At 32.8% G+C, this 15,048-nt stretch overlaps 2 protein-coding genes across 7 annotated transcripts; one reads left to right on the forward strand and one right to left on the reverse strand.

Annotated features, from left to right (window-relative positions):
• The first annotated feature begins 73 nt into the window (after nt 1–73).
• Nucleotides 74–7,688, forward strand: LOC104704993 (histone-lysine N-methyltransferase SUVR5). 4 transcript variants are annotated; one of them, XM_087459623.1, is made up of 12 exons: nt 74–303; nt 2,502–2,777; nt 2,862–3,164; nt 3,246–3,356; nt 3,455–3,565; nt 3,653–6,322; nt 6,417–6,578; nt 6,674–6,790; nt 6,872–6,975; nt 7,052–7,189; nt 7,271–7,358; nt 7,440–7,688. In XM_087459623.1, exons 2-12 carry the CDS (start codon nt 2,562–2,564, stop codon nt 7,557–7,559), a joined length of 4,140 nt encoding a protein of 1,379 aa, XP_087315749.1. In that variant the 5' UTR covers nt 74–303; nt 2,502–2,561; the 3' UTR covers nt 7,560–7,688. The 4 variants fall into 4 exon arrangements, with proteins under 4 accessions (XP_087315749.1, XP_087315747.1, XP_087315746.1 ...); XM_087459621.1 differs by lacking the exon at nt 74–303 and adding an exon at nt 1,498–1,789; XM_087459620.1 differs by lacking the exon at nt 74–303 and adding an exon at nt 1,792–2,184.
• Nucleotides 7,094–8,426, reverse strand: LOC104702895 (uncharacterized). Of its 3 annotated transcripts, none has more exons than XR_015562478.1 (4): nt 8,264–8,424; nt 7,878–8,171; nt 7,628–7,803; nt 7,094–7,534 (listed from the first exon to the last, which is right to left on the reverse strand). XR_015562478.1 is itself a non-coding variant. In XM_010418816.3 (4 exons), the coding sequence occupies exons 1-3, from the start codon at nt 8,352–8,354 to the stop codon at nt 7,724–7,726; spliced, it is 465 nt and encodes a 154-aa protein (XP_010417118.1). In that variant the 5' UTR covers nt 8,355–8,426; the 3' UTR covers nt 7,094–7,534; nt 7,697–7,723. The 3 variants fall into 3 exon arrangements, 2 of the variants coding, with proteins under 2 accessions (XP_010417118.1, XP_087315750.1); XM_010418816.3 differs by having other exon boundaries at nt 7,697–7,803; nt 8,264–8,426; XM_087459624.1 differs by having other exon boundaries at nt 7,094–7,803.
• Between the last annotated feature and the right edge of the window lie 6,622 nt (nt 8,427–15,048).

The raw sequence follows: 15,048 nt of genomic DNA on the forward strand, positions 1-15,048 counted from the left end.
TACATATTGAAACGTATACCTTTTTTTTTTTTTTAATCTTATCTTTTTAATCTTACACTGTAATCCAATTTATAACCACACACCAATAACAGGTATCCCTAGAAATGTATCTTCCCTTTTCTGACATTGTGGCCATGGTACATCCCCAAATAGAGATGCCCAAGTCCCAAGACCTATAAATCGTCACAATTCCAGAAGAGAAGAATCACATCCAAGAACAAAAACATATATAGATCTTAAACTCGTAGATTCAACCTCCTGAAGTCTCTCTCTCCAATTTGCATCCATCACATAATCATTAAGGTATGACCTTCCATGCCCAAAGTCCAATCCTTAGTGTAAAATCATTTACTGTGCTTCGAGTCCTGTGTAGTTATGTCACATACATGATGCGTTCACTTTGCTTTATACTTCTTTCATTATCGTTTGGTTCCTCTGCGATCAGTTTGTCTCTGATTTTGACATGCCTGTTAGGCTTTTACCATGTGTGGCCGAACAAGTTAATACTGTCACTGTATTACATGACCTCTAAGTTAGATCTCTATGCGAAAGCTTGTTTGGGCACCTTGGATGTGACCCTGTAACTTTTTCCTTTTGAGTCTTAACTGTCTAGTGATAAAGCATCAAATTCTTTATTTATTAATGGTGAGCTAATTTCAAACTTTGAACACAGAAATCCAAGTTAACAAAGCTTTTTTAATAGATCTCAGACCTGTATCTTTTTAACTTTAATGTATTTGTTGATTATTTTTTTTTTAAACAAATTCAACATCTTTTCTTTAAACATCACTGCAACAAGCATTCTTATTTTTCTTCTTCGGTATTATTTTTGTTTTAAAATATATATATTTACCATGATAGAAAAATTATGGATCCGCCACTATTAAGTTGTTTCATAAAAATTCACGAAACTTCCTATAATTTTAAGAACTTTTTTTAAATTTTGTTTTAAAAGTTTTGGAAAACCCTTTAATACGGTATTTTAACGTGATTTATACTATATAAATTTATTAGTTTTTTTTTATTTTTCATGAACGATATTTACTATCTTAAGTAATTGTTTTCGAAAAGCATTCAATCATATACACTATCTTAAGTAATAACAAAATTTCCTAACTTGTGCGACCGATTCCATCATAATTCGAATCCATCAAGTCGCGTTATCCTGCAGTAGAGTTTGGCTATAGATCGAGCCGTGTCGATTGAATGATTATAAAAAAAAAAAAATTCCTAACATATTATCATTAAAATTAAAATCCTTTTATTTTCTCATAGTAATCCTTTTATTTAATATAAAATTATTTTTTTTATGGACAAAAAAAGGGAAAAAAAAATACAGCCAAATTGACCCATTTTCTAAAAATCCAAATTACTCTTTAAAAGGTAACAATAAATTTTGTTTTGACACTGACAGCTAACATAACCATTAACAAAAACCACCACACCCCAATTAACTCAGCCTTCTTTATATACTATTATATAATAAAGTTCATATATACATACATAGACGATAGACCTACACACCATACACATAGTTTGTCCTCCCGAGTATATATTTTTAAAAATCTACTAATTCAATTTATAAACCACACACACAGAGAGAAATAATAATTATCCCCTAGAGAGCATTAGAAAAGTTATCTTCGTTATTTTCGACATATCAGGCCATGGTACATGCCCAAATACCGATGCCATCGACCAATAAAACTTTCGATTTTAAAAAAAACCCTTTCTCTATTCTCTAATTTTGCATCGCACCCACACCACAACACACAGATCAATCAATAAGGTGTGTAATACAAACCTTCCCCCATGCCCAAAATCCAAATCTCTTATGCTATATATATATATATATAAGAAAAAAGAACCCGTATTATTATTAATATTACTATGTCACATACATGATGTGTTGTTGTTCCGTTCCCACTTTTATAATTATCTTTTTTTTTTTTTTTTTTTTTTTTGTTGGTTTGGTTCTTCTTCCGTGACCTAGCCTTTGATTCCGCCATGTCTGTTTCTATGTGTATCCTAACAAGTTATTGTGTTACCTGACCTTTCTCTTATAGTTTTATTTATTTATTAGTAATTAGATTTGTTTTGTGCATTTTAACATTTTTTTTGGTCACCCTCTCACCACACACCTGGGTTTGTTGTTGATAGGTCATGTTATTGATCTTCGAATTGGTACTTGATCCCCATCTATGGACCAACCTTTTTTATACATATCTCTAATAATCCCATATTGGGTTTTTATCAATTCTTGTAGAATTCAGGGTTTTAGTTTACTTCGTAAGATCTGAATTGTTAGATTAACAATTGTGATTAATATTAGTAGTACCAAACAATGTTCATGTAATAATTGACCTTTGTATGTCTGAAAATTTCTTTTCTTGCCTTATTAGAAATTTTCTTATGGTTAAATTTGATTAGGAAAGCAATTGATATTGAGTTATGTGTTTGATTATTATTATATTTGGTTTTCTCCTCTGTTCTTATTGCAGAATTGTGTGATTTTTATCAAGTCCTGGGTTTAAACAAGTGAAATTACCAAGTGGTGATTTATGGAAGCTGAAATGGATGAATTGGTTCTTGACGTGGATGTTGAGGAAGCAACAGAAATGGATGAATTGGTGAAATCTGAGCTGGAGGATGATGTAAACGCGGTGAAGCCTAGTACTGATTCAGTTACCGGTAATAGTGGCGAGGCCGAAGGCGAGTCATCTCCTTCTGAGCCTAAATGGTTACAACAAGATGAACCTATTGCTTTGTGGGTGAAGGTAATAATGATACATTTTTATAGCTCTCAGAGTTTGTAATCTTTGAAAAGTTTTTTTCATATGGTTAATGTTTTGGTGTTGTAGTGGAGAGGGAAATGGCAGGCTGGAATCAGATGTGCCAAAGCTGATTGGCCATTGTCGACATTGAGAGGGAAACCAACTCATGGTAGAAAAAAGTATTGTGTGATTTTTTTCCCGCATACGAAGAACCACTCATGGGCTGATATGCAGCTTGTTCGATCCATCAATGAGTTTCCTGATCCTATTGCTTATAAGTCACACAAAGTTGGACTTAAGTTGGTTAAAGATTTAACTGCTGCTCGACGCTATATCATGCGCAAACTTACTGTAGGCATGTTCAATATAGTTGACCAGTTCCCCTTGGAGGTATATACACTGGAATATAACTATTTTTAATATACCAAATGATTTAGATTGCATTTGATCATGATATTTTTGATGTTGCAGGTTGTAGCTGAAGGAGCTAGAGATATAATAATCTGGAAAGAATTTGCAATGGGGGCTACTAGAAGTACAAGTTATCATGATCTTGGAATAATGCTTGTGAAGCTTCATAGTGTAAGCTTTATTCTCTCTTTGCTGTTAGAGTTTAAGAGTGTTTTTTTTTGTTTGATTCTTGTATAATCATGTCTCGGCTTTGTATAACGTTTGTTCAGATGATTTTGCAACAATACATGGATCCGGTTTGGCTTGAGAACTCATTTCCTTTGTGGGTACAAAAATGTAACAATGCAGTGAATGCCGAGAGTATTGAATTGCTGAATGAGGTAATGGCTTCACCAGAGGCTGATTGTGTATTGTTCAGACATGTTTTTTTGGTAACTAAGTTCACTTTATACTTGTTGTGTGTTTAGGAGTTTGAGAATTGTATCAAGTGGAATGAAGTGAAATCACTTTCTGAGACGCCAGTGCTACCAATGGTGTTGTCAGAATGGAAAACGTGGAAGCATGACATTGCGAAATGGTTCTCAATATCTCGCCGTAGTGTTGGCGAGATAGCACAGCAGAATGGTGAAAGCGTGTTTAACTCGGATGTCCAGGCTAGCCGTAAAAGACCAAAACTTGAGATCCGACGTGCAGAGGCAACCAATGCATCACTGATTGCTACTGAAGCTTCACCACTAGAATTGACTGCAACTGTTTCGGAAACTTTTGGTTCTCGAGGCAACGCAAATACTCCTGAGGTGGTGAAAGAAGAAAACCAGATAACGAATGCACCAACGAATGGTTTGGACCTATGGGATGGCATTGTTGTTGAAGCGAATGGTTCACAGCTTATGAAAACAAAAGAAGTTAATGGACTGTCTCACCCACAAGACCTACTACACATCAACGAACCAGTTCTGAAGAAACCATTTGGTTCGGGAAATAAGAGTCAGCAATGCACAGCTTTCATTGAATCAAAAGGAAGGCAATGTGTGAGGTGGGCTAATGAAGGTGATGTATATTGTTGTGTGCATTTAGCTTCTCGTTTCACCACCAAATCTACGAAGAACGAGGGCTCTCCTGCAGTTGAGGCACCAATGTGCGGAGGCATTACTGTTCTTGGTACCAAATGCAAGCACCGATCTCTACCCGGTTTGTTGTTCTGCAAGAAACACCGCCCTCAAACAGGGATAGAGAAACCTGATAATTCTTTATCTCTTCCGGCCAAAAGAAAGGTAGCGGAAATCATGTCAGACTTCGAAACGAATCAATGTCAAGATTTGGTGCCCTTTGGAGAACCAGAAGGTCCATCTTTCGAGAAACATGAGCCCCATGGAGCCACAAGCTTCACTGAGATGTTTGAACATTGTAGCCAAGAGGATAACTTGTGTGTAGGTTCTTGCTCAGAAAACAGTTATGTTACTTGCAGTGAGTTCTCAACGAAGCACTCATTGTACTGTGAACAGCACCTTCCTAACTGGCTCAAGCGTGCAAGGAATGGTAAGAGTCGAATCATATCGAAGGAAGTGTTTATAGATCTCTTAAGGGGTTGTTTATCGCGTGAGGAAAAATTGGCTCTACATCAAGCTTGTGATATTTTCTACAAGCTCTTCAAAAGTGTCTTATCCTTAAGAAACTCTGTCCCAATGGAAGTACAACTTGATTGGGCGAAAGCAGAAGCTTCAAGAAACGCTGACGCTGGAATTGGGGAGTTCTTGATGAAGTTAGTATCCTATGAAAGGGAGAGATTAACTAGGATATGGGGTTTCGGTGCTGGTGATGATGAAGAAGATGCATCATTATTATATGATACATATGCCTGTGGTGATGATGATAATGGAGAAGAATCTACTGACAAAGATAAATGGTCCTTTAGTGGATTTGCTTGTGCTATTTGCTTAGATTCTTTTGTGAACAGAAAGCTTTTGGAAAGTCATGTGGAGGAGAGACATCATGTGCAGTTTGCGGAAAAGTGTATGCTTCTTCAGTGTATTCCTTGTGGCAGTCATTTTGGAGATAAAGATCAGTTGCTATTACATGTGCAAGCTGTGCATCCTTCTGAGTGCAAATCGCTAACCGTTGTCTCTGAGTGCAACTTGACTAATGATGAGTCTTCTCAGCAACCTGAAGCAGGCAGTTCACAAATTGTGTTGAGCCAAAACAGCGAGAGTGCAAGCGGCGTACATAAATTTGTTTGCAAGTTCTGTGGGATGAAATTCAATTTATTACCTGACCTTGGCCGTCATCATCAAGCTGAACACATGGGACCGAACCTAGTTGGCTCTCGTGGTCCAAAGAAAGGATTAAGGTTTAATACCTACAGGATGAAATCTGGTAGGCTTAGTCGTCCGAATAAGTTCAAGAAAAGTCTTGGAGCAGTCTCATATAGGATTAGAAACCGGGCTGGTGTAAATATGAAGAGGAGGATACAAGGTTCGAAATCTCTCGGCACGGAAGGAAACACTGGAGTATCATCGCCGCTTCCGAGCGATAGTAGAAACGTTGATGGCACAACAGATGCTCATTGCTCTGTGGTTTCGAATATATTGTTGTCAAAGGTTCAGAAAGCGAAACATCGCCCTAATAACCTCGATATCTTGTCTGCTGCTCGATCAGCTTGCTGTAGGGTGAGCCTTGAGAACTCTTTGGAGGCTAAATTCGGGAATTTGCCTGAGCGGATATATCTCAAGGCAGCAAAACTTTGCGGTGAGCAAGGTGTACAAGTGCAATGGCATCAGGAAGGATACATATGCTCTAACGGATGTAAGTCTGTTAAAGACCAAAATCTTCTACGTCCCGTGATCCCGAGACAAGAGAATGATCGATTTGGGGTAGCTATGGAAGCTGGAGAACATTCTAATTCTGAGTTGGAACTGGATGAGTGTCATTGTATCATGGAGGCTCATCATTTTAGTAAGAGACCGTTTGGAAATACTACCGTTTTGTGCAACGACTTAAGCTGTGGTAAGGAAGCTGTTCCAATTTGTGTCGTCGATGATGGTCTTTTGAATTCCGAAAAGCCGCAAGAGAAGCCTTGGGAAAGCTTTATTTATGTTACAAAATCAATACTTCATCCGTCAATGGATCTCGTGAAGGAGGTATCATTACTTGTTGTAGCTTTGTCGTATCCTTGAAACAGAATTGTGACTCCATGTTGTAACTTTGTTCTTTTGTCCGCTGTTTATGATGCAGAATCTGCAGCTCAGGTGTGGATGTCGCAGTTCAGTGTGCACGCCTGTAACTTGTGATCACGTATACCTTTTCAGTAACGATTTTGAGGACGCTAGAGACATATATGGAAAACCCATGAGGTTTAGATTCCCATATGATGACAAACAACGGATCATTTTGGAGGTAATCTTGTTACTACTTGACATCATATTCGTTGGTCCTCTTTTCTCTGGCATAACATCACATGATTTTTGTTGTCAATTCTGAAAATGTTACAGGAAGGTTATCCTGTTTATGAATGCAATGAGTTCTGTGGATGCTCAAGAACATGTCAGAATCGGGTTTTGCAGAATGGAGTTCACGTTAAACTAGAAGTGTTTAGAACTGAAAGCAAGGTGTGATCCTTTTACAGTCATTGTCGTTTTATCCATCTCTCTTACTTCAATTCCGATATCCATGACTTGGTTGATCCACAGGGATGGGGATTGAGAGCTTGTGAACATATACTGCGTGGCACATTTGTTTGTGAATACATTGGGGAGGTTATTGATCAGGAAGAAGCAAACAAGAGACGAAACCAGTACGTAGCATTTTTGATGATATTTTTAGCCTTTTTTTACGTAGCAAAACTTAAAATCCTGCCATTGATTTCATAGGTATGGAAAAGAAGGTTGCAGCTACATACAACAAATTGATGCTAATATGAACGATATCGGTAGATTGATCGAAGGAGAGTCCGATTATGTTATTGATGCTACTACCCATGGCAACATCGCTCGATACATCAATCACAGGTGTGTAAAACAAAACTAAAACTTTTGCATTATACTACTACTACATAGACTGTTGATTTTGTAATCTGGTTTCATCTCTAGCTGCTCGCCAAATCTCGTTAATCACCAAGTTATTGTGGATAGCATGGAATCCCCGCTGGCTCATATCGGTCTATATGCCAGTATGGATGTAAGGCTCTTCTTCTTTCTTGCTTGAAAGAAGTATCAAAGTGTTGAACTGAACTGATTCTTTGTTATGCGTGTAAAACAGATAGCTGCAGGAGAAGAGATCACTCGAGACTATGGTCGCAGACTGGTAACATCTGGACAAGAAACTGAGCATCCTTGTCGTTGTAAAGCAACTAACTGCAGAGGTAGTTTATTGTGTTAGATTTTGGTTCCTAGGAACATTCTTTGCAGATTTGTTTTAATAAGTTTCCTTCAGACTTTTTTTTTGACCTTTTTTCCCATTGAACCTGTAGACAGCTTTGGTTTATTCATTCTGTTTAGTTTCCTTCAAGCTTTTACCTTTTTTTCTCTCCATGGAATCTTTGATCAAATCTTGATTTCTCCTTTCATAACTGTGAAGAACCAAAAGGGAAGTCCATAGCCAAAGATTACTATTGCAAGCATACCTGAAATCATTAAGAACCAATCAAAGTTTGAAACTTTTTCTAAAGATTGGAATCTTTCTTCTTCTTGTTCTTACCAAAGTCAATGGGTTTTGTGGAAGAAGCTTGTAGTTGCAGAACCATTGAAGCTACGACCAAACCACTTCCAATCTTCTCTCTAACCACTCTATGAGTAAGATCCAAAGACAAGACTCCAACTTTCTCTGTTATGACATCCTCTGCAACAACTTTAACTAACAAGAACAGACCCAAGCCTAAAGCTGTTCTCACCATCATTTGTTTGATTCTTCTCGACTTAGATATTCTTCTTTTGCAGTTGATCAGATTAATTAAACATGCAAGTGTGTATAGAGGAAACCAGAAGTACCAATCTACAGAAACACAAACAAAAAATGAAAGTTTACATAATCTTGTTAAAGAGATCATAGACGAAGTAAAAAACAAGTTTTATTTTTTTGAGTACCAGGATCATTAAGCTGGACAGATGCAGAATAAGCAAACAAAAATGCCATTAGCAGACAGCAAAATCTAAACAGGTTTCTGGGTTTTGTCATATCTTCCTTAAGATTTCTGGATCTTTAAACTCAGATCAAACTTAGATCGTAGCCTCGTATGGTATGACTTATGAGATACTTCTGACGCGTCTGCTTAAATCATATATCGATAACCGACACAGAACCTAAAAACCCGGTTCTTTGGTATGTTTCGGTTCTCGTTGATGATTGTCCCAGAAAGCCCATAGGATTTTTCTCTGTTTCTTTCGCAATAGTTTGGCTTCAAATTTGTCTCCAATATTTAAGTTTCTTTAAAATAAATTAAAATTGACTTTCTTTTTTCCTATTTCAAAAGAAAATATTATAAGTATAAATATTGTCTCTATTTTATTATTAGTAATAATACTCTTAATTTTCTAAATTTATAAATTTTATTCATTTATTTTACAATAAGCAAATAATTCATCAAATTTTATCTAAATTAACATTATTATAAATAATATCACATTGCATAACACTAAGTCACTAATAAAATAAAATATCTATTGATAATGTAATTGTAGACATATACTTTTTCCAAAAATAATCAATTAATGCATTTGTAGTGAAAAATTATTAAAATCACGTATTTTATGGATTTGCCATTTTTGAACATTTATGTCATCGTGAAGAAATGACAAACTCATAATTGATTCATTACAAAAAATGGTAAGATCAATTTCAAATTAAAAATTCTACAAAACATAGAAATATTTCGTTAATCTCAAAATGATATATGTAAAGATTTATATCCATAATCAATTAAAAAAAAAAAGAATTGTGTCCTAATTCAAAATCATAACAATCCTTCAACATCTTGTAGAATAACGCTAATTCACTTGAATTTCATACAACATAAGTTCAATTTCAATGTGTGACATTTTACTTGTAAATAATTTTAGTTTTAACTTGGATGAATTTTTTTACATTTTCTTCTGATGGTGTGCAATTATGTGAATAAATTACCATTTTTGGTAATGAATCAAATAAAATGTAGATGTATAATATATGAATACTATATTACCATTTTTTGTAATGAATCAATTATGAGTTTGTAATATATGGTAGACTCATAATTGATTCATTACAAAAAAATGACAAATTCATTACAAGCCACGACGTATTTGGCAGTGTGCAATTATGTGAATATATGTATATGTATAGTTTTGCACACTACCAAATAAAATGTAGATGTAATCATTTATAATACATGAATTCACAATTCACATAACATGGAGATAAGACAACAAAAAGATACGGGCCTATCCTTTCTAATTAATTATTCCAACAGTGCACCATCACTGTTCTCCTAATATTTTAACAAGTGCTCAGTATGATCATATATTCCAAACAAATGAAAATTCCCAAAAATAGACTAAGTTCGACATTTAGGCATATGTTCATAAGTAATTATGTATGTGAGGTCGAGAATATAAACAATTTTGATACGATTGGTTTTAGTGAGGGGACCTATTAATTTGGTCATAAAAATATGGTTGTATGTGATGGGGTACTCATCGGATTCGGCGATCGCTAAATTCTGTAATGCCATGGCCCCAAAGCCCAGTACCATTCAAATGGGACCGACCTCTCTTCTCATTCTTAGACCGGAGAAAGTCGTAGGACCCCAACCCCCACAAGTTGGTTTAATCTTCTTCTATTCCAATCCATTCAATTCTAATTGCTAGAACTGAAGCACGATATGAAATTTAAGTGTTTCGAACCCCAAAAAGATCTTCTATGAAAAGAATGTAAGATATTTATACTGAATATAAATTTGGACACGTAATTTGACCTAATTTAGTGAAAAATTTGGTCGAGAATTGCAAGTGTAGATGAAGGTACTCAGGGAGAGATTACTGATGAACATCAACCATTAATTATTTGTCATATTTTTCAAATTCCCTATATAATAAAACGGAAGTTTACAACCTTTTTTTATATACTATATAATTTTTATAAATTGATTACAAAATAGGTTATACATTAAATATAGGTTGGTTACAAAAAAACGTTATAGATTAATTGGTGAATTTGTGGGCTATATGAATACACTTCAAAATATCCCAAAGAATCTTCTTAAAGAGAATATTTCAATGATTTATTACAATTTCGTAAATAAAATCTTTAGTATTCCATGTATTGTTACAAAATATATACTATTAGGCATAAAAATATATTTTTAGGCGTAAAAAGGAATAAAATCTTGGCAATTTATCACACTTAATCGTGATTTCTGAGATCTTATTGTGCAACTGAAAATAAAATCTTACCTAAACACGGGTCATATTAAAAAACTTTCACCAAACATGTTCAAAAATTAAAATAAAAACAAACAACAAACATAATAATTTCTCATAAATAAAATTAGAAAATTAACAATATAAAACTTACAAAATATGTATTTTTTCAAGTAATTATATTTAGCATATAATTTTATTTGATAATGTTTTATCCAAAAAACTATTAAAAATAATCATATAAATGATATTTTATTAAAAAATTATAATATAAATAAAAGAAATTTCAACCCGTGCTCTAGCACGGGTCCTAATCTAGTGCTGTTTTGATTAAGTAACGTCACACTTTTTCTCTTATAATGTTTTTACTCTTTCATCAGATTTTTCTCAATTATTTGAGTGTCTAACCGAGCCCCGAATAACTATCTATCGGTTCAGTAAACCGGTTTGATATATTGTCAAATTATGTGTCTAAACCGACTTTAAAACCACAAAATGAACATACTGTAATTATTATTCATAAAATGTGATTTATACTAGAAAATAACATGTGTATTTTTTTTTTGTGATTCAAGTAAATAGTTGACGTGATATAATGTAACGTTGTATGTCGTCCGAGAAAATAGTATGTTAACTAAATTAAGACCCGTGCTAGAACACATGTTGAAATTCATTTTATTTACATTGTAATTTTTTTATAAAATATAATTTATGTGATTATTTTTAAAAGTTTTTTTGGATAAAATATTATGCAATAAAATTATATGCTAAATATGATGACATGAAAAGACACTTCTTTTGTAAGTTTTATATTGTTAATGATTCTAGATAAGTACCGTGCTATTACACTGGTTAAATTTTATTTTATACAAAATTTTGTATATTTTCTGTTTTAATTAATATGTTGTATTGGTTTATGTACGTGAAGTTATGTATATTCTACATCATGACTCGAATGTCATTATAAGACATAATTTTGTGAATTTGGTTTTTAAAAAGTGAGTTATTATATTATGAGTAATTTAATATATTGTTATACTTTTTTGTTTTAATATACTTGGTTTTTTTAAATTCTTGCATATTATAGTGACATATTATTGACATTGCTATAACAAACCAATTTAGAGTGTTTATAGTTTCTAACTTTAATATCAAGTTTCAATATTTTAAAAATATTTCAAAATAAATTATCTAAAGTTTCTTATATTATATAAAATTATAAAATTCAACATAAAAGTATGAAATTGAATTTAAATATTCAAATTTTGACCCGTTACTCAGTAAATTTTTTAATTCAATAGATATTATTTTTAAAGAATAACATTAATAAAAATTGAATATTTTATAGATTGAATCATTTATATTTGTTTTTAAAAATTCAACTTATGGTATATCCGGAAATAAAACTATTTTTTAATTATAAGAAATAATATGATAATTTATTTGTTTCACAAAATAGACTCATATATAAAAATAAAAGGTGAAGTATAATATTAACAAATTAATATGTTAAGTTAGATATCAAAGGATTTTATTTGATGAATAATTTAATAAAGAAAATTAATATGGTAAGTTAGATGATATCAAATGATTTTTTAGAATATTTCTATAAGATTTTTGGAAACAATAAATCCAGACTATACAAATAATATAAAACTTAATCTATAACATATTTGTAACCAACTTATTAAAATCATATTTGTACTTCCGTTTTATTATATAGGGAATTGTTGTTAAAAAATTGGGTGAAATATATGTTATTTAGAACAAAATAATGATAAATGAACAAATCATTTTTATTTGATATCTTTTTAAATTTTAAGCAAATGTGAGGCTAAAATTTGGGTACCTAGCTAGTCTATAGTTTCCATATATAAGTAATAATTAAATTATTTCTATAGATGAAATAAGAAGCATAGATGAAGAAAAAGATAGTTTGTTAGAAATATATAATACAAATTACGGAAATGAGTTTCATCATAACTCACACTTAACAGTTTTTAACAAATAATCAAACTTTTTTTTTGTCAACCAAACATTAATAGTTAAAAAATAACTTCACGGTTGGTTGCCCAAACCGGGGGGAAAGAGTTTACAAATGAAAGTTCAGAAGGTAAAGATCTTGAAGAACGAGCAAGACAATCAACCCTCTCGTTTGATGAACGCGGTATCATGGTAAGAGTGAAAGATAGAAAGGAAGATCTGAGAAAGCTGAAATTGTCCAACAGATTGGAAAAGGCGGATCATTTGTCTGGAGATTGCACCATCGCCACTAACTCTGCACAGTCCGACTCAAAAGATTGACAGTCAACACCAACCGCCATGAGAGATTCCATAGCCCAAATCAATGCATATAACTCCGAGTGTAGGGGTGAAGGACTTTGTCTCTGACATCATGCTCCCAAAAGTAATGTCGTATCCGCACTATTACAATACCACCAACCCAAGCCCGTAAAAATGTCTGAAGCCTTCCAGGATCCATCAACCAGACAACGGGAAGAAGGTTCTTAGACTTCCCTAGTTGACGAAGGAGCCAATACTCCCGCAGAAAAAAGCCTTAGCTTCCTCCCATAACAGTTTATCATTCGCCGCTTGATAAATAATATCGATTGGTTCCATCTCTAACCCTGAATTTTTTTTTATTTATATCCTTCCAAATTGACCATAAAACCCAAGGTAATGTAACCGATATCCGAGAAAAATAATCAAACTTTTCATCCAAAAACATTAAAACAGAATCGATAATTTTTCAAAACTGTTAATTATTTATACTTGTTTTTATTTATAATTAAGAGAATAGCCCAATCAATAGCTTTATTTAACCCAAAAAAATAAAACAAAAATAGTACGCAGCGTTCTTTGTATATATATGTGGAAATCACAGAATGTGCTAACGTTTTCAAGGCCAGCTTAACCACTAATTCACATGGAAAATGTAAAATTTCAAGAGATTAACTATATATATATATATATTAATACATATCAAAAATAATGTATGCATGACAGAAAGTTCCACCATGCGATGCGTGCAGTATAAATTATAAACATGACATTGACACAGAGACTGTCAATGTATTCGACAGCACATATATACAAACGCTTGCGTATGGATCATTAAAAGGCAGAGGCCCTCCAGTATTAAAATCAAGAATCTTACACTCATGCATATTTGATTTTCTTGTCACGTTCAGATCTGCATTGATATTTTCCTTTTTACAAAGGACAAAAGAAATTGTTATATTGTATTTTTGTATACCAGCCAAAAAATAATATTGAATTAAATCATAAATCAGTATATGAAAATTTTCCATTTTAAATAATGTTCTTTTATAAGAGTATGGTAGATATTGGACAGTGGTCAGACAAGAAGGGTTAAAAATTGGACCACTAAAATAGGAATAAATGTATTTAGGCTTCTAATGGCAACATGTGCAACAGCTGCGAAAGAAATGATTTGCAGTTTTAATTCTAACTATATGTATATATATATATATATATATATACACACAAATATTTTTATCAAATCATTACTTTTTTGTTTGGTAAAATATTTTTAACTTGGTATACATTACCTTTGTTTAGTCATTAAAACACACAAAAAAAAAACACACACACACACACACAAAACGGAATAGTTTAAGAACGAAAATTATTTCACTAAATCATTACTATATGTTCAAGTGTAATTGTTGTCTTGTTGTCATTTTCATTTACTTCAACGACCGCTGAAGTTAAATAAAGTGCACAGTATAAGGAATGATCGTAGTGTTTGACAAAAAAAAAAAAAAAAAAAAAAGAAAAAAAAAAGGAATGATCGTAGTAATCAGGATCGAACACAAGTAGAATCAATCAACCTCCTAGGCCTAAGTAAAAGAGAACTACTTTTTAAGAGTGAGGAACAAAAAAACAAGATTAAGGGTAAAACATGTGTATTTTTGTGTGATTATAAACTAAAGGTGAGACTTAAGAAACTATATACACTAGAACCCCAAATTTTATTTAACCTCTCATTTCCAGAAATTCATTATATATTTGGAATTAGGTGACACGTAGATGTTCTTGTTTACAAAAATTATTGAAGTAACTTTTAAGGGAACCCTTTTAGAAATAAATTAAGTAACAAGTCCCTATTTTATAATTTTTTTTTTAAAAGCAATGTGTAGCACCATGACAATGAGCTTAAATGCCCCTTTGTGGAAACAAAACGTCTCTGTCTCGATTGAGATAGCCCCAATATGACAAGTAACCAAACCTTTGGAGTTCTAGGGAAACAATAATATCTTCATCGAACAATATTATTGTTTCTATTTAAACAAGATGTCACGTTTTAAAGTTTAAACTATAAATATAAAAATAATGCATTTGTTAATACGTCGATAGTGCACCAAATATATTTTGTTGCCATTACTAAATTAAGGAGTACATAGTTGTAGTAAGTAGGGATTAGTTGAGAGATGATTACATTGATTAAACAA

The sequence above is a fragment of the Camelina sativa genome, chromosome 7, assembly GCF_030686135.1.
Source record: "Camelina sativa cultivar CO46 ecotype springtype chromosome 7, ASM3068613v1".
NCBI classification, from domain to species: domain Eukaryota; kingdom Viridiplantae; phylum Streptophyta; class Magnoliopsida; order Brassicales; family Brassicaceae; genus Camelina; species Camelina sativa.